The sequence below is a fragment of the Microtus oregoni genome, unplaced genomic scaffold (assembly GCF_018167655.1).
Source record: "Microtus oregoni isolate MIOR12 unplaced genomic scaffold, Mior012 000002F_ref0000024, whole genome shotgun sequence".
In the NCBI taxonomy this organism is placed as follows: Eukaryota; Metazoa; Chordata; class Mammalia; order Rodentia; family Cricetidae; genus Microtus; species Microtus oregoni.
In genome coordinates, this window is record NW_024543061.1 from 28,865,281 (window position 1) to 28,892,022 (window position 26,742).

At 43.2% G+C, this 26,742-nt stretch overlaps 1 protein-coding gene across 2 annotated transcripts in view; it reads right to left on the bottom strand.

Annotated features, from left to right (window-relative positions):
• The window catches only part of Aplf (aprataxin and PNKP like factor), a 64,759-nt gene extending 52,591 nt beyond the window's left edge, over positions 1-12,168 (bottom strand). The window contains exons 1-3 of one of the 2 annotated variants that reach the window (XM_041636897.1): positions 11,859-12,168; positions 9,084-9,155; positions 936-1,108 (exon numbers count right to left, since the gene is read on the bottom strand). In XM_041636897.1, the coding sequence (XP_041492831.1) occupies positions 936-1,108; positions 9,084-9,155; positions 11,859-11,954 (341 nt within the window). In that variant the 5' untranslated portion in view covers positions 11,955-12,168. The remainder of the gene's footprint in view (positions 1-935; positions 1,109-9,083; positions 9,156-11,858) is intronic. The other variant, XM_041636899.1, reaches the window with a different exon arrangement.
• Between the last annotated feature and the right edge of the window lie 14,574 nt (positions 12,169-26,742).

Sequence of the window (26,742 nt, forward strand, 5' to 3'; positions counted from 1 at the left end):
GTTTGGATGTTCACCTTCCTAGACATGGAGGGAGAGGGGAGGACCTAGGACTTACCACAGGGCAGGGAACCCTGACTGCTCTTTGGACTGGAGAGGGAGGGGGAGAGGAGTGCGGGGAGGGGGAGAAGGGTGGGAGGAGGGGGAGGGAAATGGGAGGCTGGGAGGAGGTGGAAACTTGTTTTTTTTTTCTCCTTTTCTCAATAAAAAGATGGAAAAAAAAAAAAAGCCCTTCCTGCACTTAGCTCCCCAAGATGGTCTTCTGGGGAGAAGAAAGCTCCTCTACTTTTTAGGGTAGCTGCTCGTCTCTACCATGTGCTGGCCTCCAGTGTGAGCAGATGAACACGGCACTAACAACAACCTTAAATTTTTGATGTGATAAACAATGTAAAATGAAGTGGTTCTAAAATACCTAAAAACCTCAATGATATCAAGAACTGTCTAATGTATATGTCAATATCTCCAATTAGTTCTACAGGTCTAATGTTTGAACTCAGCCAGTTAGAGGCAGAAACAAAGCCCAGCAACAGCTGCCTGGCAACTGGCTCAGAAACTGGTTGTGAATGTGAACTCTACCAGATTCAATGCTTTCGTCCTACTATCTAACTTCTTCAGTTCTCCAGCTCTGCACTTCATGATGTCATTATAAGGTAAGTCAGTGAGATAAGTCGGAATACCTTAAAATTTTTAATAAAGTTAAAAATTCAAGAAAACATATAGTTAGTTTTGTCTGGTGGAAACATTAGGAACACAAAGGTAAAGAATGGTGCGTATTGGAGCATACCATGAGGCATATGCCTCCAAAGTCAAATGTTTTCCAGAAACACAAATTATGTGGCTACTGCAGCCCAAATATGACTCAAATCTAGAATGATTTTCAGTGAGGCATTTGTGGAGGTGGCGAAATCAGATTCAAACACCATTACTCACAAACTCACCTTAAAGTGCACTCCAGTTCCTCTTCAGCTTGTGTAGAGAAAACACGGAAAGAGTACTTGTTGAGTAACAAGGAGAAGCTATCCCCAGGATTCAGCCAGCACCACACGTGTGTCTTCATTGGCAAGAGCTGGCTCTCCTCAGAGGAATGACGGAAACACGGATTCGTATGGATCTAATTGATAAGAGAACACAGTGTGCAACAGGAAAAATACAATTAAATATGAAATGATCCCCAATTTTGGTATCAAAACAATCTAGTATAAAATTACTCTTGAAAGTTTAGTAAGCCTGGCACCTAGTACCATAATCATTTGCAAATGAAAAACGGGTTCCCGTGATATTTTGTTTGTGCTTTAACAAATAAAGCTCACCTGAGGATCAGAGTGGGGAGCTAACCACACTAGTTAGCCACAGAGGCCAGGAAGTGGCGACATGCACCTTTAATCCCAGCACTCAAGAGACTGAGGCAGATGGATCTCTGTGAGTTCAAGGCCACCCTGGGCTACAGGAGGTTGAATCAGTCTAAAAAAGAAACAGAGTCAAAGGTGGGAGCTCACACCTTTAATCCCAGCACTAGGGAGGTGGGGTGGTAAGTGATATGACTGGACAGAGAGAGAAATATAAGGTGGGAGAAGACAGGAGCACTGATGTTTTGTAGAGACAGCATTCAGTCTGAGGACTTGTAGAGACAGCATAGCCCATTTGGTCTGAGAATGTCGTAGAGGTAAGAACTAATGGCTGGCTGTTCTGCTTCTCTGATCTTCAGGCAAGCTTTATTTGTTACGGAACAAAGATAATATCACAACAGGTTCTACCTCCCATTCCTAAAGGAATCCAAAATAGCAAGTAAAATCAATTGATTAGTTAAATAAACCGCTCAATGGATAAGAAAGGTGAAAAAATAATTCTCAGTATGGGAATGGTCCCCATTGTTAATACAAAACGCACTTGTCCCCTGGCAACAGCACTTCTTTGCTATTTATTTTTCCTAATAATTTCTGACAAAATTTAAAAATAAAAAACCATGAGGCAGGAGATGTGTTCAAATATCTCAAGGATTACTGCTTTCTTTCTACCTGTGGTGAAGAATAATTCTACTTTTAAATAAAACCCTTCCACGAATATCATTTAGATTGAAATCACAAGTAATTAACACATAAAAAACAAAACTATTACTGCATTAACTATTTTAGATTATATTATTCCACTGACTGCCTCCATATTAGCAAAGATAATTAGTTTTCTCAAGAGTAATTTTTAAAAGACCTATTGAAAGGAACTTGGAAGTTTGCACATATGAGAAGGTTAGCAGTCTTCGCAGGTAAAGATGCCTGCCGCCATGCTTGAGGACCTAAACTCGATCCCCAGAACCCAAATGATGGAAGGAGAGAACCAATTTCAGCAAGATGTCCTCTGCTCTCTCGCTCTCTCTCTCTCTCCACACACACACACACACACACACACACACACACACACACAGAGAGTAATAAAAAAATCTTAAATGTAATCACGGTAAAACTATTTCTCTTATTATTATTATTATTAGGTTTTGAAATAAAGAAGCCTTACTATATAAGAACTTAATATATGATAATGCAAACAAAGCAATATAAAATCTGTGATTTTTTTCAATAGATTCTAATACAGAACAACTCTCCCTGTGGCCTTTCCTCTGTTACATCTACTAAATTATTTTTTCTAGAGAAATCAACAATTTCCCTAGTATACCAACTTAATCACTCAGCATTTTTTATTGATTAGCCATTTAAATATACACATATGACTAAGAATGGAGAATATTATTATTTAGGCAATAACACATCCCAAGGAATTATAAAAGATTGGTTTAAAACATCAAATCATCAAGCAGCTATCAAATCTACCCACAAAAACAGAGAATTAATGTTCCTTGATTAGCAACATGGAGTTGGTGCCCAAATAAAAGTTTCACCCATACTGACTAACATTCATGGTGCTGAAATGTATTTTGCATGCGACCAGAGGAGAAAAATAATGAACAATTTACCTAGTTACAAATCCTGGGGCCTACAGCAAAGACTGGCCAACAAGATAAAGCAGTAAAACGTGGTACAAATGTTATGGAAGAAACCAACCACTTTTTTAAAAAAATAAGATTTAAGGCCTGCTCCATGAGATGAACTCATGCCTGGCACTGCTAAAGCAGACAAGAACCTGACACTAAATAGAGCACGGGCCCAGGGGGAGCCTGCTGCTACTATTCTGCTAAAGCAGTGGTCGTGACGCCTTTGGGGGTTGCAAATCAGATATCTATGTTATGATTTATAACAGTAGCAAAATTACAGCTATGAAGTGGTGACAAAATAATTTTACGGCTGGGGGTCACCACAACATGAGGAACTGCACTAAAGAGTCACAGCGTTAGGAAGTGAGAACCCTGTAGTAAAGGAACACAGCAATGAAATGATTCCTGATGTCATATGCTACAGCCACAGAGCAGAGCATCACTCAGCCCTCACTGGAGAAGCTTCTTCTTGAAGTAGATGATAATTCTCAAAATCCACAGCTGAACCATATGGAGAAAGTGGGAGACTTTGCAGGCTCAGCCCTAAATGGAAACCTTTATCAAACCCCCAAGGCTCTATGCAGAAGAGGAATGGGAAAGAGTCTAAGAGCAAGAGGAATCCCTGCCCCATACACAATACCATCTCTGTCCTAAATCAAAGTTAGATATATGGATCTAAGGTTCTTTATAATCTAAAATTTTATTCAACGAAATCACTAAAACTCTTTAAGGCAAATCGGCAATTTTAGCACCCCCCAAAAAACAACAATTTTAAAGAAAATATCTAACTGTTATAGAATCATAAATCAGAAATGATAAAATGGAGAAAAAATTACTCCATATGATTAAAAGATCTCACACTCTAATTCCTACTTGAAAAGTCACTAACTATATAAGATCATGCCTTTCAAGAACCTTGACACTGCAAGCTGTTAAACACAATGTCAAGTTTCCAAAAACAATACCAAGAATAGAGTAAAAATAAACTTTCCTTTCTCCTGGGTCTAAGGGTCACATTTACTGGAAAATTCCTAAAAATATATATTAAGTAAAATTTAAAAGATAAACATAAGTATAATTATAAATAAAATGCTTTACTATTTTAAACTTGAGTTTCCTATCTATAATCTTTATTTTTCAAAATTTATATCCTGTATGGAGGGGTTTGGACATTGCTACAATATGCATGGAAGTTAGCTCCACTTTGTTTGTGCACAGTGTATTCATGTCTAGGCTGCTCTCATTTTTCTGCAGAAGCATTGAGATTACAGGTGCACATCACTGAACTGTTTACCTACCAAACCAGCTGCCTCCTTGGTCCCAGAGAAGTTTTGTTCTAGTTTCTAGTGTATCTATTACAGGCTAGTGTTCTAAAGGTACTAGTAAGGTCACACACAGTTGCTTTATGATCTGAATACAGTCTAATTAATGACCCAGGGATAGTGAAGTGAGTCTCCAAGGGAAACCATTTTAACCGAATATCAGTGAATCCTTGCAGAAATATAAGTCCTGGAAAAATTTAACTCAAAGAGAAAATTTTTCCAGTAACATATTCTACTTCCATTTGTGCACATTAATATTATCAGTGCCCTTACATAGCCAAAGAAGAAAGAGAACATCTGAGTACTTTTCACCCAACTACAGAGAGAACTAAGCACCTGTAATGAGCTAATTTAGGAAATATCCTAGGGCCAGAGAGATGGCTCAGTGATTAAGAGCATGGGCTGGGTTTGTTGTTGTTGTTTTGTTTTGTTTTTTGCAGAGGACTCAGGTTGAATTCCAAGCACCCGCAAGATGACACATAGAATCTGTAGCTCCAGTCCCAGGGAACCCTTTTCTGGCCACCTTGGAGACTGCATACACATGGTACACAGACATACATGCAGACAAAACTCCATACCCATTGAATAGATAAATAAAAATATTAACTATTCTAGGTTTTAGAATACAAATGTCCTTCATTAACACTGGGAAAATTTAAATAAACTTAACATCTTCATGCATTAGTAAACAGGATGGTCTCCTAACGACCTATTTTTGATACATTAAAATTTAATGGCAACTAAATTTTGTTCAGAGGAGTTTTCAGCATTGAGTAAAAAAATAAAGAGAAAACACGAGATTTATTTAATTTTTTGTAATTATCCTGATCAACTCATTCATAAATAGAAACACTTACTTCATGTTCTGTCACCTAAAAATTTTCAGCTATCATTTGAAGCAAAAGCAAAGATGCACAAACAACGGAGTTATAACAGTAACAAGACTGTGCACTGATCCAGAATGCAAAAGGACAAGACAGCACCCATGGATGAATGGATCCAAAATACAGCTGACGCTGGATCTCACAACACTACTTGGATAGAAGATGTGATTTCTTTTTTTGTTTTTGTTTTTGTTTTTCGAGACAGGGTTTCTCTGTGGTTTTGGAGCCTGTCCTGGAACTAGCTCTTGTAGACCAGGCTGGTCTTGAACTCACAGAGATCCACCTGCCTCTGCCTCCCGAGTGCTGGGACTAAAGGCGTGTGCCACCACCGCCCGGCAGAAGATGTGATTTCTAAAAATTTTAAGAAAAATCAAAAGGTCAGCTTTTTAATTGTGGTAAACAAGATCATCTGAAAAGGCACTGCAGGCAAGGCATTCCGAGAAACAATGTTTCTTCTAGAGATGATCCAAACAGAAAGCCCCAACCTTCTGACGTATGCATAACATATGGCAAAGGACAGCACTGGACTAATGAATGCAGATCAACAAAGTCCTTTAACCTGTCAGAGATCTGCTGCAGATAACATTTAAAATGTTCAAGTTTTCTGCAGTGAACTGTGGCCATTCCCAGCAGTGACCTTTGAGGTTTCCAAGAAGATGATGGGGCCCTGCAATGATGATTCCACCGGGACTGTGGTAACACCACTAAGCTGACAAACATCATCCAAATATCAGCTTTGAATTACAAACTGCTCAGGACAGTGTCAAGGTGGTTAGCTGAAATGGTATGGCCTCACAGACTAGTCCAGCCAGGACTTCAGAGAAGCCCTGCACTTTCCCATCACACTGGGACTGGATAGCAGCTAGCTCTCCCAGGACTTCCATTACCTCAGTTTCTCAGGGTCCTCCAAAGATGCTGTCACACAGACATTCCCCCGCCCCAGACCACAGGAAGTAATTCTAAGAACATGATGCCCACATTCCCAAGAGGTAGGGTGGGTGGTTTTCGGCCATTCAGTGGATTATGGATCTCTGTTTGGGGGGTTGGTTACAAGTTGTTATTGGAAAGGGAGGAAACTAAAGCAAGGAAGTTAAGATTAAGGGATCTCTTTCTAGAAGGTTTTAAAAGGGGGATATAGGAAGATAAAAGGGTAGATTACTGAATCTACTTTTAAATTAATAAACAACTATTAACCATAAATATTTTACACTGGTATGGATTTTGGTATATTAATACAAATTTGTTATTTTGTCACAACATGCTATACTATGCTTCCACTCTTAATGTATTTCTGTATATTGATAGAAATTTAAGGTTATTTTTGTTACAATATACTGTATCTATGTTTCTACTCTTGTTTAAGGTATTATACCAACGCAGCTCAGTTAAAAATGTAGTGTAAAGTTCTAGTCACTGAAAGCTATTATTAGAAACGATTTAGGATGATACAGAAATGCAGTTAGTAGTTAGTTATCCACACCAATCTAACTTATAGTCATATTAAGTATGTTTTCAAGGTCAAACAGAGATATTTTAGACAGATGGTCTTCAAACACTTCAGAGATCTACAGGATATGGCATTTAAGGTGCTTTAATAACCTAAACAAATAACATTCTACAGAAACAGGAACAAACATACCCCTTACTCCTTCCATAGAGGTGCTTCAGGAACAGCAAACTCCTTTATTCTGGGCCATGGTAATTCATTAGAAGGGCATTAGAAATTGGGTACTAAAAATAAGTACTTTTATAAAAACCCATGATATATCCACTTCCAGAAACTCTACAGTATATTTCTCATCACAGCACTGACTCATGCATTCAACTATGCTAAGAACCTGATACAGCATTACAGTAAATACCAGAGACACAAAGTGAGTACATCTCCTCATGTTCAACGAGCTTAAGTGATCTCAACTAAGGAAAATAAGAAAGCGAAGATCCAGAGACGTACAACTGCTGCGCCCCAGAGGGCTGACTGTGACACTGACACATTGTCACAGCACTCAGCACAACATGAGAACACACAAAGCTTTCAATGTTATTTATTCAGGGTTGAGATGGGGTGAATTCAATTCTACTTAAAAGTTTTCCCATTACTAAATTTAAAAGGCTATTATTGCCACAACAGTTCACCATAGAATAATAGAAGGAAATAGTTTTTTTTTTAAACTGTTTAAGTTGAAGCAATGACTTATACAACAACAGTAATACAGAAATCACAGGGATAGGGTATAGCTCAGAAGCAGAGCACAAGCCAGGATGGGGATGAAAATACAAAATGGCTTAAATGTCGTAAGTCAGTGGATTTAATTCCATAATATTTATTTCACCACAAATAAAATACTCCAAAGTAAATGGGGCCTCATACACACAACTCATTCTCCTTTACGATGGAGTTTGCAACTGAAAGAGAATAGTTACAGAGTCTCAGGATCACCCCAGCAAAACACTGATGCTCAGGCTGTAGAGCAAAGGATTAATGCTTCAAATGAAATAGAATAAATTCTACAATTTACAAATACTCACTTCTATACAAGGAACCATAGAAATGTGTTGATAAAAATCCTCTAACACTGAGTGAATTTACTTACTACCTCATCTGTCCCCATAAAACTGTACATTATATAGTTACAGGCATTCTTTGGTTTGGGAGAGGGGAACATTGCACATGTCCCTTGGAGGCAGGAGGAAGACCTCAGGTGTCTTATCACATTTTTCTCTATTCTCTTGAGACAGAGTATCTCACTAGGACTCATGCATTTTTATCTAGGCCAGCTGGCCAGCAAGCAGCGGGTATACTATGGTTATAGACATTCATGATCTCTTAGTTAGGCTTTCTATTGCTGTGAAGGGCCACCATGATCATAACAACTCTTACAAAGGAAAACATTTAACTGAGGTGGCAGCTTACAGTTCAGAGGTTCCATCCATTATCATCATGGTGGGGAGCATGGCAGCATGCAGGCAGACATGGTGCTGGAAAAGGAGCTGCTACATGTTGATATGCAGGCAACAGGAAGTAGACTGAGACACTGAATGGTATCTTGAGCATATATGAGACCTCAAAGCCCACCTATGCAGTGACACACTTCCTCCAAAAAGACTACACCTACTCCAACAAAGCCACACCTCCTAATAGTGCCATTTTAGGGGCCATTTTCTTTCAAACCACCACACATAGCCTTTCAGGTGTGCACTAGGGATCAGAGCTCAGGCTCTCACACAGGAAGTGTTCTTCATTATCCATGTTACAGGATTACAGGAATTACTCGGCATATCCAGTTATGAACAAAAGTACAATTTACACACAGGCACTCATCTTCCATTAACTCTAACCACTCAAATTCAGCTCTGTGCTACAAGAAACACAGTTTACTATTTAGATTCCCTTGCAAGTATGAGACAAATGGGTTCTGACATAAATTCCCTATTTGTAGTATAGAGCTGCAGGCCGCTTACCACTACCCAGCTCCCACATGGCTAGCTTTACCCAAAATAACAACCCACAAATTGTATTCTTTTAAACACTGGTTGGCCCATTAGTTTTAGCCTCTTACTAGCTAACTCTCACATCTTGCTTTAACCCATTTCTAATAATGTATGTAGCACCACGAGGTGGCTTACCAGCGAAGATCTTAACCTGCGTCTGTGTTGAGTGGGAGAATCATGGCGACTGTCTGACTCGGCTTTCTTTCTCCCAGAATTCTGTTCTGTCTACTCCACCCACCTAAGGGCTGGCCTATCAAAGGCCAAGCAGTTTCTTTATTAATTAACCAATGAAAGCAACAGATAGATGACACTCCCACATCACCTATTTCCAAACCTTAAACAGGAATCTCTAACCAGATGTTAGAAGGCAAGAGGCAAAGGGTTAAAATGGATCAATAAACTCACTGGTTTGATTCGAAGCTGATTATCTACCACCTCTAGAATGGCATGTCTTCTGGAAACTCTTTTGTCTGTTATCTACAAGGAAAAACATGTCAAATTTAGCCACCTCCTGAAAAGATAAACAAAACCCTTAGCAACACCTATGAAGTCAGTAAGCTAGATATTAAATATATTATTAACTCAATAACTACTTGTCAGATATCTGCTCTCATTTAACACAAACAGTGAAGAGAAGAAGGGACTTAGCAAAGTCAGGATAGAGTAAATGACTACCAAAAAAGCCTGGAATCTACATATCCCCAAACCCTCACAATTCCTACACATGAAACCTACCTAGAAAGGATTCCTACCAGTAAAATCTAACAAATAAGAAAAATGTACCAGTTAGGAAATATTTCCAACATAAAAATTCAGCTTGTCATAAATGTTAAGTGATAAATGTGAAGGGTGTGGCCACAATTTAGGCAGACACAGGTCGAACAACCTCATTCCTGTTCTGGGGCCATGTGTGGCAGTTAAACAGTAAGAAGGCAGAAGGGAAGCAGCCCAAGCCAAGCATTCACAGTGAAGAAGAGATCTGCATCTATGTCTTCAGTACAATTACTTCCTGTTTGGAGTTAACAGTGGTCAATTTACACTCACAATTATTTACCCACACCAAAGTTCAAAACTGCTTCTATCATAAATGCTCAAATGATCCTCCTTCCCACCTCACTGTAAACATAATAGTTGAGAATAACTTGTTTATCCCTGACTGGTACATGATAAAAACATCCTAAGCAACAACTATACGACATTACGATCAAACGACCTGTCTTACGATTCGTTTACCTACTATCAAATACTTGAGGTCTAGCATTACATACAGCAGGGTCAACATTATCCCTCTGAGCATGCTATAGCAATGTATAGATAAAATTAAACCCACTGAGCCTGCAAAGCCATTGAAACTGTCACCAATCAATACTCATCCTTTAAAATCATGTAGCGCTTCCACGCCGATGACACGACTCTGAACATACAGGGCCACACCACAGTGAGGACAAGCGATTATTCCAGAAAACAGTTCACTTAAAAAACTCTAGGAAAAATATCTCCAAAACCTCATTTAAAATACGGCTATTTCAAAGAAGCAAATATTCTAATTTAAAAAAAAAATAGAAGTTTTCAGACTTTGCCATGGTTTGTGATGTGTTCCTGAGTGGACAGAACCAGCAGCAGTTCAAATGCTAAGCTCCATGCCGAGCTCCACACCGCAGCTCTTATTCACTTTGCATACCTGGATATTGAAAGCCAGGGGCTTTAAGTAACTCAGGCAGTCACGCTCAGAGCATGCAGTGTTCAAAGTCCTTACTCTTACTAATAAAAGTGAGAGAAAAAATGACATATGGCAATACCTAAATAAAATCATTCAGAAGCAGTCACAGCAATGCAAACTACTCCTGTTTTTATTGTGAGGATCAAGATCTCATCGTCACTTCACCACAGATGGACTCTCTAGCTGTAGGGGGAATGTCATGAGAAAACCACAAGGAAGGTTCCTCTAGAAGTCCATCAAGGCGGCTCCTCTTTTTACACTATCCATCAGCAGGAACGGATCGTCCAGACTAAACTCTAGGAAGAATGGGCTGTTTTGAATAATACAAAAGTATAGTGTGACCTCTAGTGGGCACATGGTTTATTCCATTACAAATGTCTCTTGGCTTAAAAGTTTTCTTGGGTACAGAGCTGGATGCCTGTAACCCCAGCTTTTGGGAGTGAGGCAAGAAAATGGTGAGTTTAAGGGCAGGCTGGGCTATGTAGTGAGATCCTGTCTTTAAAAACAAATACATTTGAAATAACCTAAATTCGAAACACATCCTCCAAAAAGTCAAAGAGATCAACAGCTAGGAAAAAAAAAAAAAAAAACATATCAACAACCAGGAAAAACGCTTTAGCTAACATGCTGTAGAAAGACAGCAACAGCCAAATGGTTGAAGAATACTACCAAATACGACTTCATAGTGCAATCTGCAAATGTCTGGTTCCTAATCTTCCCAAAGAGGGTACAGAATATAGAGCTTAGTGGACATTTGTGTGTGTGTGTGTGTGTGTGTGTGTGTGTGTATCAACTTTTAATGACCAGTTTATAGTCCAGCTTTCTCATCTGAACCAGGCTAATAAAAAGCGACTGACTCAAAAGCTTTGAAAGGATTAAATTAGAAATCTCTTCAGCCAATGACTGGTTCGCTACCCAGACTACTTAAGAGTTGGCTACTGATATTACCCAAAGGACTGCTATTATCAGGTAAGGCCAACCAGCCCCGCAGAAGAGGCCAGAGGATAAAAGAATTAACCTGGGATGTGGGGGAGGGGCACTGGATTGACCAACCTTTTCTGTAACGGGCCGGGCCGTACAGCGCTGCAAATACTGTAAGCTTTGTAGGTCAACAAGCCATTGTTAACCCTTAGAGTAACAATTCGCCCTTAAAAGTTAATAGGGTTTTTTTGTTCGTTTGTTTTGGTCTGTTTACATTTTACATCTCATAATCGAACTTAGCTCAGCCTGGATTTGACCCTAGTTTGTCAGCCGGATAGGATGATAATGATGTTAACACACTCAGTATTTTTTTACGGGCACCAAAAAGAAATGTCTGTGAGTTGACTAACGTTGACTGAAAACGCACTGCCCCCAAACTGTAAAATCTTGACAAGCAGAACCAAGCCGTAGAGTGCTCTAGGACAGGAGACAGCCTCAGTAGAGCCAACTGCGGCTGCCCGGGCACCTCGCACACTTACTCCCAGCAGAGGCCCGCGGCCTATCACCGTCTGCCCGGGTCCCACGGGCACTGGGGGACCGCCATCCAGAGGCTGCAGAAAGAAGTCCAAAGACATGGAGGTGAGAGCAGGTTCCTTCGCCAGGAGACGCCTCGCAGCCACCTCCGTCAGACACACGGGGCATGTCCCAGAGGGGTGTGAAACCAGAGGCTCCTTCACTGGTGAGGGTGCTTCCTCTCTTTCCGGAATCACCACTCCACGTGGGCCAGTGACTCCAGCAGGGATTCCGTGTCAGCTCACTGCCAAACTACTTCTTAAAAACTGGGGCTCACATCCACAACTTCCCGGCCCTTCCTCCCACAGGACTCTTGGAATGCTGGGTCTTGTAGTCCCTGACAACTCCCTTCCGCTCCGTTCCGGAGCGCAGACCGCATGGAAAAACTACCAAACCCAGAAGGTAACGCGCGCATCTCTGCGCCTGTGCAGATTCGAGTTGTGGGAAGGATTGGGCTGTGGAGAGGTTCTATCTGAGTGTTTAAATAGCCACAGCGCTGGCCCGGTGGCCCTGTGACCTCCCGACAGGGGGACGTTCTTTTCCCAGTGGAGTGTGGTGTGTGTGTTTCTTCCCCTTCCTTTACGTAAGGAGGAGGCTTGGGCTAGAATAAGGCCTCAGTGGCAAGAGTGTTTTCCATACCCCAAGGAGGATGTCTGAACTAGATTTTAGGGTTCAGCCTCAGGAGGGTCTTGTCTCTGCTGTGCAGAAGCCCCATGCTCAGTAAGAGATCTTCAGCCAGCGGGTCTTCTATTCTTTAAGGCAGAAGCCTGGCTTAGGCGCTTGACCCATGGAGCTGGAGAATCTTCCTTCTCGATAGAGGAGGCCTATTCTCTGGTTGGGATCTGTTCAGTCACTAAAAAGAAACGGGAGAGACCTTACTTGGGGGAAGCGAAATATGGGGGGGTGGGGGGTCTTTCCTATGGAGAAACCATGTGCTATAAGCTCAGGGCTCCCAGCTAGAGGGAACTTTCTCTTTGGAGGAAGTCTGGGCCAGAGTTTGGCATTGCCATGCTAGGATCTTCTCCTTTCTTGAGAGGAAGCAGACTCAGCAAGGCCCTGTGTCAGGAGGGTTTCCCTTCCATATCCCGGCCTGCACTACAGGCAGGGCTCTACCAAAGGAGGTCTCCCTGTCACAGAGTTGGAGTAAGAATGCCCAGTGCATCCCTGAGGCACAAGGTCTTCTCTCTACCTCCTAACCAGCCTGGTAGGGATGAAGATAGTCTAAAGAGACACTTGTGTCTCGGCTTGAGCTATCAGAACAATGGGCCCTAAGAGACTGAAATTTTACCCCAGTAAAATCATGTTGTGTGAAGAAACAGAAAGCACCGGGCAGTGGTGGCGCACGCCTTTAATCCCAGCACTCAGAAGGCAGAGGCAGGTAGATCTTGTGAGTTCGAGGCCACTCTGGTCTACAAGAGCTAGTTCCAGGACAGGCTCCAAAGCTACAGAGAAACCCTGTCTCAAAAAACAAAAGCAAACAAAAAAAAAAAATAAGAAATAGCCTAAAGCCTGGGCTAGCCAGAGGACAGACTTTCCCCCAGAAAAGATTTCACACAGTCCGGTCAACTTGTCAGAACACCTTGCTGGAGCAATTACAAGGTGGGCCATACCTTGACTGGAGACTGCTCAGATATTCATATATCTGGCCCTTTATTTAAACCTTGACCTTGCTATAGAAAACTGAAGATGGACTTGAAGGTCACTGGAGCTCTTTAACCCTCCTCCTAATCAGACATGCAATGAAATTTTTCACAGAACTAGGAAAAACAGTTTAAACATTAATATGGAGACACAAAAGACCTCCAAATGATCAAAGCAACCCTAAAGGAAAGAAAGAAATGGTGTTATCACAGTATCTGATTTTAAATTAAACAACAGAGCTATATTAATAAAAGCAGTATGGCATTGGCACAAAAAGTGCATACATAGAGTCATGGGGTAGAAGAGAGGACCCAGCAGGAAACCTGGAGCGAACCTAACCTTTGGTCTCTGAAACAAATGATGCCTGGAAAACTAATGCCCTGCACATAGAAGAATGAAACTAGATCCATAACTCCTACTTGTATAAAAATCACTATCTGTTTGGCCTGTGGGCATGCATGTGGGACATTTTCTTGATTAATGACTGATTTGGGAAGACCCCCACTGATACGGTACCACCCCTGCACAGGTGGTCATGGTTGTAGAAGAAAGTAGGCTGGGTCACGTGTAGTGGAATTTCCCGGCACTTACAAGGCAGAAGCAGGTGGATCTTTATGAATTTGGGGCCACTCTGGTCTACACCATGAGTTCTAGGACAGCCATAGCTACACATTGAGACCTGTCTCAAAAATCAACAACAAAAAAAAATGGAAGGAAGGCTGAGCAAGCAAGCTGGTGAGTGAGTGGTCCTCCATGCTCTCTGCTTCAGTTCTTGCATCAAGTTCTTGCCCTGACGTGCCTTCATGTGAGGTGTGAGGGATCCACCAGAGAAGACCACTCAGGCACGGGTTCAAGCCAACTGGTGGCCACCTTGGTGATGGGGACCAAGTGCAGTCCCAAGCCATTCTTGGTGGGGGTGATTTTTTAAGCACAAAAAAAAAAACACCTCATATTGAAAAAATAATGACATCTTAAAACTATCGGGCAAATGGATGGATCTAGAAAACATCATATTGAGTAAGGTGACCCAGACCCAGAAAGACAAATACCACATGTACTCACTCATAAGTGGCTTTTAGACAAAGAAAAGAAAAGCCAGCCTGTAGTTCACAATCCCAGAGAAGCAAGACAACAAAGAGGACCCTAAGAGAGACATACATGGATCTAATCTACATGGGAAGTAGAAAAAGACAAGATCTTCTGAGTAAATTGGGAGCATGGGGACCATGGGAGAGAGTAGAAGGGGAGGGGAGAGAAAGGGAGGGGAGCAGGGAAAAATATATAGCTCAATAAAAACAATTTTTAAAAACTCATCCTGGGCTGACATACTTCCATTAGCCTGAATCAGCACTATGGAAGCCAAAAAGCAAGTTTACAATTTCAGGGCTTTCCCACACTATGGACTTAGATAGATGAGGTCTTTGTCCTCACTTTGGCAGGTGTTGCTGCCTACGTGCTGGGCTCCGAGGCCTGAATGGCACTCCATCATGTCATCCGTCGTAATAAGGTCTGGGGGCCTGTTATATGGATTACAGTGGCAAGCTGACATAAACCCTCTCCTGCCCACGTTTCCTTTGGTTGTGGGATTTTATCCCAGCAATAGAAACCTAAAGTAGAACAGAAACTGGTACTAGGTTCTTGGGACGTTGCTGTAACAGACCTGACCATGTTGTTTCTGAGACTTTGGGCTGTGGGGCTGAAAGGGGGCTGAATGCTTTACTGGGGTGTTCTAGGGGAACCTGGGAGACAATGCTGGGAGCACTGAAGCTAATGGGTGCCCGGCTTGCTCAGCTTCAGAGGGAACCAAAGACTGTCATGGCTGTTTGTGTGATATTATTAAGAAGCTGCAGTCTATGGTCAGCTGGAGCCAAACACCAGCTGTGATTAACAGGAGACCACAGCACTAATGGTCTTTGCTTTGCTGGGGCAATCAATGCTGGTTAGCAGGAGCTGAGACATTAGCAGTAAGAAGAGACCAGCATCACCCAGGTGAACTGATGTGGGAGTCCCCTCTGTGTGTTGCTTGTATTGGTTAATGAATTAAGAAACTGCCTTGGCCTGATAGGGCAGAACTTAGGTAGGTGGAGAAGACAGAACTGAATTCTGGGAGGAAGAAAGCAGAGTGAGGAGACACCCATGGATCCGCTGCTGGAGATAGACGTGCTTTGCCAGTAAGCTACTATCATGTGGTGATACACAGATTAATAGAAATGGGTTAAATTCAGATGTAAGACTTAGCCAGTAAGAAGCTAGAGCTAATGGGCCAAGCAGTGTTTTAATGAATACAGTTTCTATGTGATTATTTCGAGGCTAAACTAGCTGGGTGGCTGGGACAAACAAGCAGGCCCTCCTCCTACAGTGAACTCTGGGAGTATTTCCTCAGGGTCAGCGCACAGAAGCTGTGGTCCAGAGGCACCAAGCCTGATTCTCATGCTATCAGCCAGACTGCCGGTCTTGAAGGCATTAAGGTATCACGAAGAGCAACTGAGGCGTAGGCCCAGGATAGCCATTGGTGAAAGGCTAGTGTTAGGGTTACACACACACACACACACACACACACACACACCTGTAGTGCCAATTTCCACAAGATTACTGCAAATTGTCACTCCTCTTACTCCCAAAGGATTCATAATCCTAATACCAATGGCTCCATTAAGACTTTGGGGCTGGAGAGATGGCTCAGAGGTTAAGAGCACTGGCTGCTATTCCAGAGGACTTGAGTTCAAGTCCCAGCGACTACATGGAGGAACACAACAATCTATAATGAAATTTGGTGCCCTCTTCTGTCGTGCAAGCATACACTCAGGCAGAACACTGTATACATAATAAACAGATGCATTTTTTTTAAATAAAAGACTCTGGCATTGACTAGAATGGCCATTAATACTCCTTACCCCTTAGTATCAGCTGATAAAAGTCTATCCCACCAGTCCAAGAGGAAGAACATCCTTACAGTGTGAGATACAGGCCATATTTATCTCTCTGGACCACAGAGCTAGCATCTGCAGAACACTGGGTGTACATGGACACTACAGAAATGTTGAATGGGGATGGGACAATCACAGATGCACTTTGGAAGAAACAAATACATTATATAATGAAATCTGAAAATCTTCAAACTGCTTTTTATACATAACTTATTTAATCTTATTTTACGTGCATTGGTGTTTTGCCTGCATGTAAGTCTACGTGTGTTAGATTCCCTTAAGTTAGGGAGAACTTGAGAACCTGAACCTGAGAGCTACAGACAGTTGTGAGCCACCATATAGGTGCTGGGATTTGAACTTGGGTCCTCTGGGAGAGGAGTCAGAACTCTTAACCACTGAGCTATTTCTCCAGCCAGTCTTCAAGCTTCTAATCTTCCCAAAAAGGGTAGAGAATATACAGTTTAGTAGCTGAAGATATATGGGGTGTGGTGGTGCTGATTTGCAACAGTGTCTATGTAGTCCTGGCTGTCCTGAAACTCACTATGCTGACCAGGCTGACCGCAGACTCAGAAATCTGCCTGTATCCTGAATGCTGCGATTAAAGGCATGTGCCACCACATCCAGCATTTTTATTTTTTAATAGCCAACTTGTAGTCTGATTGTTTTCATGTGAACAAAAATAATAAAGAGTATCTGAGAAAATTTTGCAAGTATTAAATTATACAGCTTCCTTAGGTAAATGATTGGCTTACAACCATTTAAGGATCATACCACAATCATATCATTTAAAGATCAATAAAAAAATCAATGAAAAAGAAAAAACTTTTAATAAAAGTGAATGAGAAAAAAAATTTAAAAAAAAGAAAGGAAACATAGCTGCTGCTAGACATGATGGAGAAGATAGATTGCAGATATGTGGGAGAGTACAGCGAGGGGCAGGGACCTCTGGTCAAGTCCAGCCTGTACATGACCCTGAGCCGTGTGGGGAGAGAGAGGGGGGAAGAGAGAGGAGAACAAGTTGTAGCAGCCAGGAGGCCCAAATGTACAAAAAGACAAAAAGAGTGGGTAACCAAAATCCTTGGATTATATAGGGAAGAGCAGCCCAGTCTCTGGGCTGGAGAGTGTAGGGTCTAGGGCAGATATGCCAGCCAGGAGGATCCCTTTTTTTTTTTTTTTGCCTCTGGACTTTTACCTTTTATTTATTTATTTATTTATTTATTTTTAATTTATTTATTTATTAAAGATTTCTGTCTCTTCCCAGCCACCGCCTCCCATTTCCCTCCCCCTCCCCTAATTAAGTCCCCCCCCCTCAGCCCGAAAAGCAATCAGGGTTCCCTGTCCTGTGGGAAGTCCAAGGAACCCCCCACCTCCATCCAGGTCTAGTAAGTTGAGCATCCAAACTGCCTAGGCTCCCACAAAGCCAGTACGTGCAGTAGGATCAGAAACCCAGTGCCATTGTTCTTGAGTTCTCAGTAGTCCTCATTGTCCGTTATGTTCAGAGAGTCCAGTTTTATCCCAGGCTTTTCCAGACCCAGGCCAGCTGGTCTTGGTGAGTTCCCAGTAGAACATCCCCATTGTCTCAGTGTGTGGGTGCACCCCTCATGGTCCTGAGTTCCTTGCTCGTGCTCTCTCTCCTTCTGCTCCTGATTTGGACCTTGAGAATTCAGTCCTGTGCTCCAATGTGGGTCTCTGTCTCTGTCCAGGAGGATCCCTTAACAGGTAGGGACTGAGGTATACAGAGAGACCCTCAAAGCCAGGTCCACTTTGATATGTTAAATAGGCACCACACCTCAGCCATTTGTCCAGGGTTTGAAACCTAATGATAAGGTTCACTCAGCTCTGCAGAAGAGACTAGAAGAAAATAGTAGGGAGGTAAGATCCCTGGGTTGACCACCTTCTGTAAAGGGCTATTTTGTTTATTTGTAAAGTCAGACTTGGTATGCCAAGGCTGTAGCCCTAGTAATTTGCCATGGAAGCGAATGGTTGTTGTTTAATAACCACTTTTAGGTTATAGTTAACCCACACAAAACCAGCTTGAATTTAGCCCTGCCAAGATGGCAGTGATAATAGTTAGGGCTTTTTAGGAGTAACATAAAGCTGATGTTATCAGCGAACTAAAACTGAAAATGTACTCCTTCAAATAAAAAATCCTGACAGGATCAACTTGGTGAGGAGCCACCTTGGCTTCAAGAGAGCCAGCAGCCACAGCCAATCTTGCCCACCACCAATAGCTTTGGGTTAATCGCCTGCTGTGGCCAATCAGGTTCTCCTGGACTCCAGGACAGAGCTTGAGAACAGGCAGGGAGCCTTTGCCAGGGGATGCCCAACCACCCAGCCCACCTCCAGACCCACTAGTCTCCCACAATCACCTCAGTGAGGATGCTCAGGTGGGTGCTGAGTTCTGCTTCCACCCTGGCCAGAGGCTACATAAAGCCAAATGACTGCCCCAAGGAGGCAGGGTCAGGGAGCACTGGCCTAGGAGTCCTGGGAGCCTTCCTTCTACCCCTCTCAGGAGCTCAGATGAAAGGATCCTAAGTCACCTTTGGACCTGCAGGAGAGCATCTCCTCTTCTCAGTGGAAGCACAGGGACTGGGACCCGTCAGAGCCTGCTTCCAGCAATGGCCCTGAGCACCAGTAGCCTGCACATTTGTGTTTTCTGATGTGGACGGTTCCTGGGAGTAAACCCACCTTGAGCATACCAATATGTAATTGGAAGGGACCGGGTGGGTCGGAGGTGAAGGCTAATGTTAGGAGTTAGAGTTAGGGTTATGGCTAGCTGTTGTTGTGGGATCCCATGTGGTGAGGGGAGACATGAGCAGGCTACTATTCATACCGTATAGGGCATCACTGAGAGACTACAGTGACAATTCCTTTAGACATCACACCATATTGTTGTGACTATGATTGTCACATATGGGGACTCATTTTGTGCACACCAGAAAGAGAAAGAGGCTTGGCCTGAAGGCCTTCAATCCTGCTTTTTCTGTGACTGAGGTAGGGCTGGTGATTATTCTGTTTGTTATAATGCTTTCTGTGTTATGGGCAGATGCTAACCTAGCACATACACTGACTTCCTGTCCCTTCCCATGAAAAAGAGCAAAACCCCACTGGAGCCATTTTTTCATTTTTTATTTTTATTTTTTTGTGCCATAGTCCCCAGCCCTGGGATACATAGCTTCCGAATTTCTACTGATTTATAACATGGAGGGACACTAGTGTCACGGGATATGCTTAGCCTATCTAAAACCTTCTTGAACCTTTTTATCCAAATCCAACATGGAGCCCATGGAGTCAAGTATACACACAGCAGACAATTTGGGTGAGTTGGGGTGTGAAAATCTGCTAGTGACCCAGGGGGCCAAGAATTCCTGGGCAGTTTACAGGCACAAGTTGTACAATTTTTCAGAATGACTTTGTTAGGTATCACACAGCTGAGCCTGCTCCATACACCTTGTGTGGACTGGTCTCCACCCCCATTCCTTTAGGGTCACCTTGTGTGAATGGTCCTCACCCCCATTCCTTTAGGGTCACCTTGTGTGATGGTCCCCACCTGATGGAAGAAGGTCATTGGTTAATTAATAAACTGCTTGGCCTGATAGGTTAGAACATAGGTGGGTGGAGTAAACAGAACAGAATGCTGGGAGGAAGAGGAAGTGAGCTCAGACGCCATGCTGCTCCTCTCCAGGGCAGATGCAATGAAGCTCCGGCCCAAGATGGACGTAGGCTAGAATCCTTCTCCATAAGCTACTGCCTCATGGCGCTACACACATTAATAGAAATGGACCAAGCCGTGTTTAAAAGAATACAATTTATGTGTTGTTATTTAGGGGCATAAGCTAGCCAGGTGGTGTTGTAATAAGAGCGGCGGGGCTGCGTCCCCAGCACCCCGGCCGCCCACATGGCTAGCTCTAGCTTATGCCCCGAAATAATTACACCGAAACTGTATTCTTTTAAACACCGCTTGGCCCATTTCTATCTAGCCTCTTCTAGGCTAGCTCTCGCACCTGGACTAGCCCATTTCTTATAATCTGTGTAGCCCAAGAGCTGGCTTACCAAGAATGATCTTAACCTGCATCTGCCTGGAGTGGGAGAATCATGGCGACTCCTTGACTCAGCTTCTTTCTCCCAGCCTTCTGTTCTGATTACTCCTCCCACCTATGTTTTAACCTATGAGGGCCAAGCAGTTTCTTTATTGCTTAACCAATGAAATCAACAGATTGATATATGACACTCCCACATCAAGGTGGCCAGGAGCCGGGCGGCAGGAATGCAGCCCGCAGCTCCTTATTACACCAACCTCTATTCCTTTAAAGTCACCTGGTGTGGATGGTCCCCATCCCCATTCCTTTAGGGTCACCTGTGTGGATGGTCCCCATCCCTACTCCTTTAGGGTCACTTTGTGTGGATGGTCCCCATCCCTACTCCTTTAGGGTCACGTTGTGTGGATGGTCCCCACCTCCATTCCTTTAGGGTCACCTTGTGTGGATGGTCCCCACCTCCACTCCTTTAGGGTCACGTTGTGTGGATGGTCCCCACCTCCATTCCTTTAGGGTCACCTTGTGTGGATGGTCCCCACCTCCACTCCTTTAGGGTCACCTGTGTGGATGGTCCCCACCTCCACTCCTTTAGGGTCACCTGTGTGGATGGTCCCCACCTCCACTCCTTTAGGGTCACCTGTGTGGATGGTCCCCACCTCCACTCCTTTAGGGTCATCTATTTGTTTTTAGATACTTTTCTAAATCTGTAAACAGCTCTGAGGTTATCTTGATGTAATCTAGCTAATGAAACCTTCCTATAGACCTTTACAAAGCAGGGCCCAAGTTGGGCAGTGGTGGTGCATGCCTTTAATTCCAGGACTCAGGATGCAGAGGTAGGTAGATTTCATGAGTTCGAGGCCAGCCTGGTCTACATAGCAAGTTTCAGGAGAGGGTTCAAAGCTACACAGAGAAACCCTATCTCAAAAAACAAAACAAAACAAGTAAACAAAAGCTGAGCCCAAGGTCACTATCCCATTACAAATAAGAATACCATGAGAAGAACCTTGGGAAAGAACTCTGAAGGCCCATTCTTGACTGTTTCAAGTAAATGTAAATTGGTCTTAGGATCTAGAATCCAAAAGTGTATACAGCATGGAAAGACCCTAATCCTGACGCAGTTGTTCAGTCAAAACAACAATGCTGAACATAGAGGTGTAAGTGGGAGATGCTATCTAGCTCCATAATCCACTGTCATTCTCCAGTGTGGTGAGCCTGCAAGAATAAAGCAAATGCACAGCTGGCAGATCTGTCAGACTAGCTCACGGGAAGTGTGACATCCACATGGAGAAACCTGTCTGGCAGAACTGAGGGAACCCTATCTTCTGGATAAGTCATTGTCAGTTCTGTAATCCTGTGAAATCATGACATTTCTCCCTTCTATAGTCTCCCAGCAGTGTATAAACCTGACTATTCCTGTAGGGCAACCAGAACCTTCCCCCACACAGTGAAGCCCTGGTGTGAAAGCATTCACTCAGCCAAACCTTTCTTCTCACAGCCAAAATCTACGTGAAACTAGGCCCCCTCAACTTTATTAACAGGAGGGAGTATGTCTGCTCTAACAGCAGACTCAGGATGGAGTAATCTGCCGGCCCTTCATTCTACCCAACAAGCTATTAATATTCTGTATTTATCCTTTACCTTGGTTCAATTAACATACAATCATAGCCCAGGAAACTAACTGTCACACTGGAAAAAGGCCCGAGTCACTAAAACTAGCTTCAGAAATAATTCTCACTTGGGTACCCTGCTGAAGTCAAAAGAAAAGTCCCATTCTTAATTGATCCTCCCGATATCCGGTGGGGAGCTTCACATAACGCCCCCTCTGAGACATAAGGCACCTCCTTGTCAGAGTCACTATTTTTTTGTGACTCTGTGGAAATGCATGGTTGATATATTGTTACCGTCTATGGAGTTGCAACTTGTCTGTGTGCCTATATAAGCTGAGAGCTTTGTGGAGAATGGCCCTTCTTCCCTTTTTCCGTTCTTCCCTTCCTTCCCCCAGGGAATAAAAAAACATGCAAGAGGAATGTGCCCGAATCAGTCAGTTTGTTCTTTCCCTCAGATCCCTTTCCCTAGCCAGTTTTTGCCTGCCAAAGAGAATCTTAGCTGGACCCTGTGGGGGTGCTGAGGTTGATACTCAAGGCCCTCAACACTCTAGGGGTTTCCTGGCTTTTGCACAGGCTATACTGGGCTTTTGAAATGGCTTGAAATCTACAAAACATAGAAGTCCACGTAAAGAGGATGGGAGATGAGTCTATACAAGGTGCCTCCAGAAACAATTGTCACATACCCTAACTCTAACCCTAGCCGTAGACACTGACCCTGTCCCCATCCAGCTTCATCCAGGCCACTTACCCATGTATGTGAAGTTCATCTATGGGAGTTGAAGCTGCAGAGTCCAGTGAACACGACTGTGAAGGTTACCAGTGTGCAAGGCTGTCACTGCAAGATGGCTTGTGACAGTCTTCTGGTGTGAGGAAGTGAAGACCCTTACCTTTGCTGACTCCTTGGCACTTTATGCAGCTGCCACAGCCGATGGCACTCTTGAGGTTTGATACTCCCCACCTTACTGGGGAGAGGAAGATTTCTGGGTTCCCATTTCTGCCACTCACAAATGACTGCCCTCACAGTTTGCACTATCAGGTAAAACTCCCCAGTGGTGATGTGTAGGATGTGTCTCAATGATACACCCACCCCTAGAATGTTCTCCCACAGTGGAGAAACATGCTCCCTATACTGTTTGTTGGGATAACTGACCACTCCTAGGATCTGTTTGGTTCTTTTTGCTGTACTGTTTTGTCCACTGTTGCCGCTGTCCCTGACACTTTCGGTAGTTATGAATTAAAGTCCTTTCAAACTCTGTATCCACCAAAGCCCCAAGTATTAATAGGGTGCTAATTAGACTGTACTTCAACATGATGTCCCTGGCCAGTATGGCCCTTACTTGCAGGCAACCTTGGTCACCCTATCAGAGGAACATCTTGGTTGGTTCCCATCCCAGAATATCTCCTTCCCACATAGCCAAGGCTTCACTGGAGATTGACTCTTTCTAGCTTTGGTTTCCTTTATTCATTGGTGAACTTGTTGTTCAAGCCTTAAAACCTTCCAAAGACTCACAAGCACAACATTTGGCTTTTTTATTAATCTTCCCCTAGGAACTCCAACTCAACACAACTATTATATACAATTCCTCAGTGAAATCTGAAATTTTTCCAATTTGTAATCTTCCCAAAGAGGATAGAGAATATAGTTTAGTGGCCATAGGCATACGTATCATTTTTAATAATGAATTTATGGCCCAACTTTCTCATCTGAAGGATAATAATAAAGGCTCAAAACACAACGTTTTCAAAGCATTAAATTATAAAGTGTCCTTGGGCCGGGAGGTGGCTCACGCCTTTAATCCCAGCATTCCGGAGGCAGAGGCAGGCGGATCTCTGTGAGTTCAAGGCCAGCCTGGTCTTGAACTAGAGCTAGTTCCAGGACAGGCACCAAAGCTACACAGAGAAATCCTGTCTCAAAAATAAATAAATAAATAAATAAATAAAGTCTTGGGTCAGTAGCTGGTTCACCACCCACACTACTTAAGGATTAACTACTGATATTGGAAATGCCATTATAAAAACAAGGGCTCACCTAACCCTGGATAAGAGGCTAGAGCATACAAAGAATTAACATATGGAATAAGCTCACCTTGTTGACAAACTTTTTCTACAAAGGGGCATCTACATCTTATCTTAGGCTTGACCCAATGTGTAAAAGTACTCACCCTGAAATCTAATAGATTTACACTTAACATGTCAAAATTGAAGAATCATTCTTAGCTTATGGGCCCACATAAACCACATTTGGTTGGGTTGATAATGGAGATAGCACAGCCTGGGCTTGTAAAGAAATGTGAATTAACCAAAGCTGATGGGAAATGTGCTGTTCTAAACCTGAACATTTTTACAGGAAACCGTCACTGGCTTGTCATGGAGTCAGGATGCCTGGAAGTGTTGGACCCTAGAGTCCAAACATCGAGGAGGAGTCGCCCCAAGAGACCACCTCTCACACCATAGCTGATGTAAAACATGAGGATTTTATTAATTCTGTCATGACAGGGTGTTTCAGCATTAGAGACCAGAAAGACCCCGAATAGCTGGTACAGGCTACTTTTAAAGGAAAAAGCCACAGAAGCAAGGGGGTGTCTGGGGGTTGTTCTTTGACTATTATGATTGGCTTATTCAAAAGGGCTATTACCAATAATTGGCTGGAGAGCAGTTGCCAGGTAAGAGGGAACATCTGAGGGTCACTTTGACCCCTTTCCCAGAGGCTGAGTCAAAGCAAGTCTCCGGGAGGCCTCCCACCTGGCATGTACATCAGGAACTGAGTCAAGATCTTAAAGGTTATCTTGCCCCAATTTCTGAAGAACATTCACAAAGACTAATTGTTAGAAGGTGGGGCACTACTGCCGAGAGGCCTCAGAGTTGTCAGAAATGGCTTTAGAATTATTTTAGAGTTCTAAATTACATAAGCATGGGTTAGGACACATTTCTAATAGTGGCCTTGCAGCCAGTTCCCATATCTTGTCGTGTGGGAAGTCCTTCTGTATATGAGTTGTTTTTATTGATTAATGAATAGTTAATGCATAAAGAAGCTTCCTTGGCCTGTGATAGGGCAGAGTAGAGCTAGGCAGGGAAAACTAAACTGAATGCTGGGAGGAAGAAGGTGGAGTTGTGAGAAGCCATGTAGTTACTGCCAGAGACAAACACTGGACAAAACTTTACCCGATAAACCACAGTCACATGGCAATACACAGATGAATGGAGATGGGTTAGTTCAGGATATAAGAGCTAGCTAAAAGTATGCTTGAGCTATTGGTCAAACAGTGATTCAAATAATATAGTTTCTGAGTGGTTATTTTGAGTCTGGGTAGCCAGGATGAACAACAGGCTTCCAACAATACTCTTTGGCTATCAGACCCAGTGGAGTCACACATGGTTGCTACAACTTGAATTTCACATGACAAGGGGCTGAACATCATTTGTGGTCATAAGATGCCCCACAGCTGCCACTTACAGAATCCCAGGGCAGGCCCATGCAAAAGCAAACAAGCACCAAGTCTCTTCTTTGATCACTTCTGTCCAGGCTTTTGCCGCACAAACTCCATCCCAGTCAGCACTTACACTGGAACATCCCTTTTCAGTCTGAAGCCATCTTCTTCTCTCCAACTCCCCACACCCCCACCCTGTACCTTCCTAGCACCAGTCCAGGGCAAAGCACTCTGAACCTTGTAGTCCACAAAACTCATGTGCAAATGAAAAAAACTACCAATCCCAGAATGCATGTGTGCTTCCTGTGATTGCTCAAATTATAGCCTGGCTGCCAGCAAGAACCTCCGAACTTGAGGGCCTGGAGAAAAGTCTTGGCTCTGAGCAGCATGATAGCTACACCCTGAAGCAGGAGGATTTTCATTTCCTCCCATCAGAAGACTGTCACAAGCCAGCTTGCAGTTAGAGCCTTGCACACTGGTGACCTTCACAGTTGTGTGGCCTGGATGGAACTGGATGAGGATAGGGCCAGTATTTATGGCTAAGGCTAGAGTTAGGGTATGTGACAATCTTTTGTGGAGGCACCTTGTATAGGTTCATCTCCCATCCCCTTTAAATGTTCCTCTATGTTTCCTAAATATGTGAAACACTCAGAGGTTGGCCATATTCCCTCAGTTCCCTTGAAGTAGAGTACTCATGGATGGGATAATTGCCCACACTTAGGACAAACTTGGTCCTTGGTCCTTGGTCTTACTTAGGATTTCTATTGCTGTGAAGAGACACCATGACCACAGCAAGTCTTATAAAAGAAAACATTTAGTTGGGGCTGGCTTTATAGTTCAGAGGTTTAGTCCATTGTCATCATGGTGGGAAGCATGATGGCATGCAGGCAGATGTGGTGCAGGAGAAGGAGCCGAGAGTTCTACATCTGGATCAGCAGGCAGCAGGAACAGAGAATGACTTGAGCATCTGAAACCTCAAAGCTCACCCCCTATAATACAGTTCCTCCGACAAGGCCTCACCTCCAATAACGCCTCTCTCTATGAGTCCGTGGGGCCATTTTCATTCAGACTACCACAGTCTTTCTTAACTATACTGTTTTATTTCCATATTAACCCACTGTTGTCCCCCGTGCTTTTGGGGGTAGCTATGAATTAAGACACCCTCAACTCCAGTTTACAGCAAAATTATGAGAACCAAAATATGATGTAT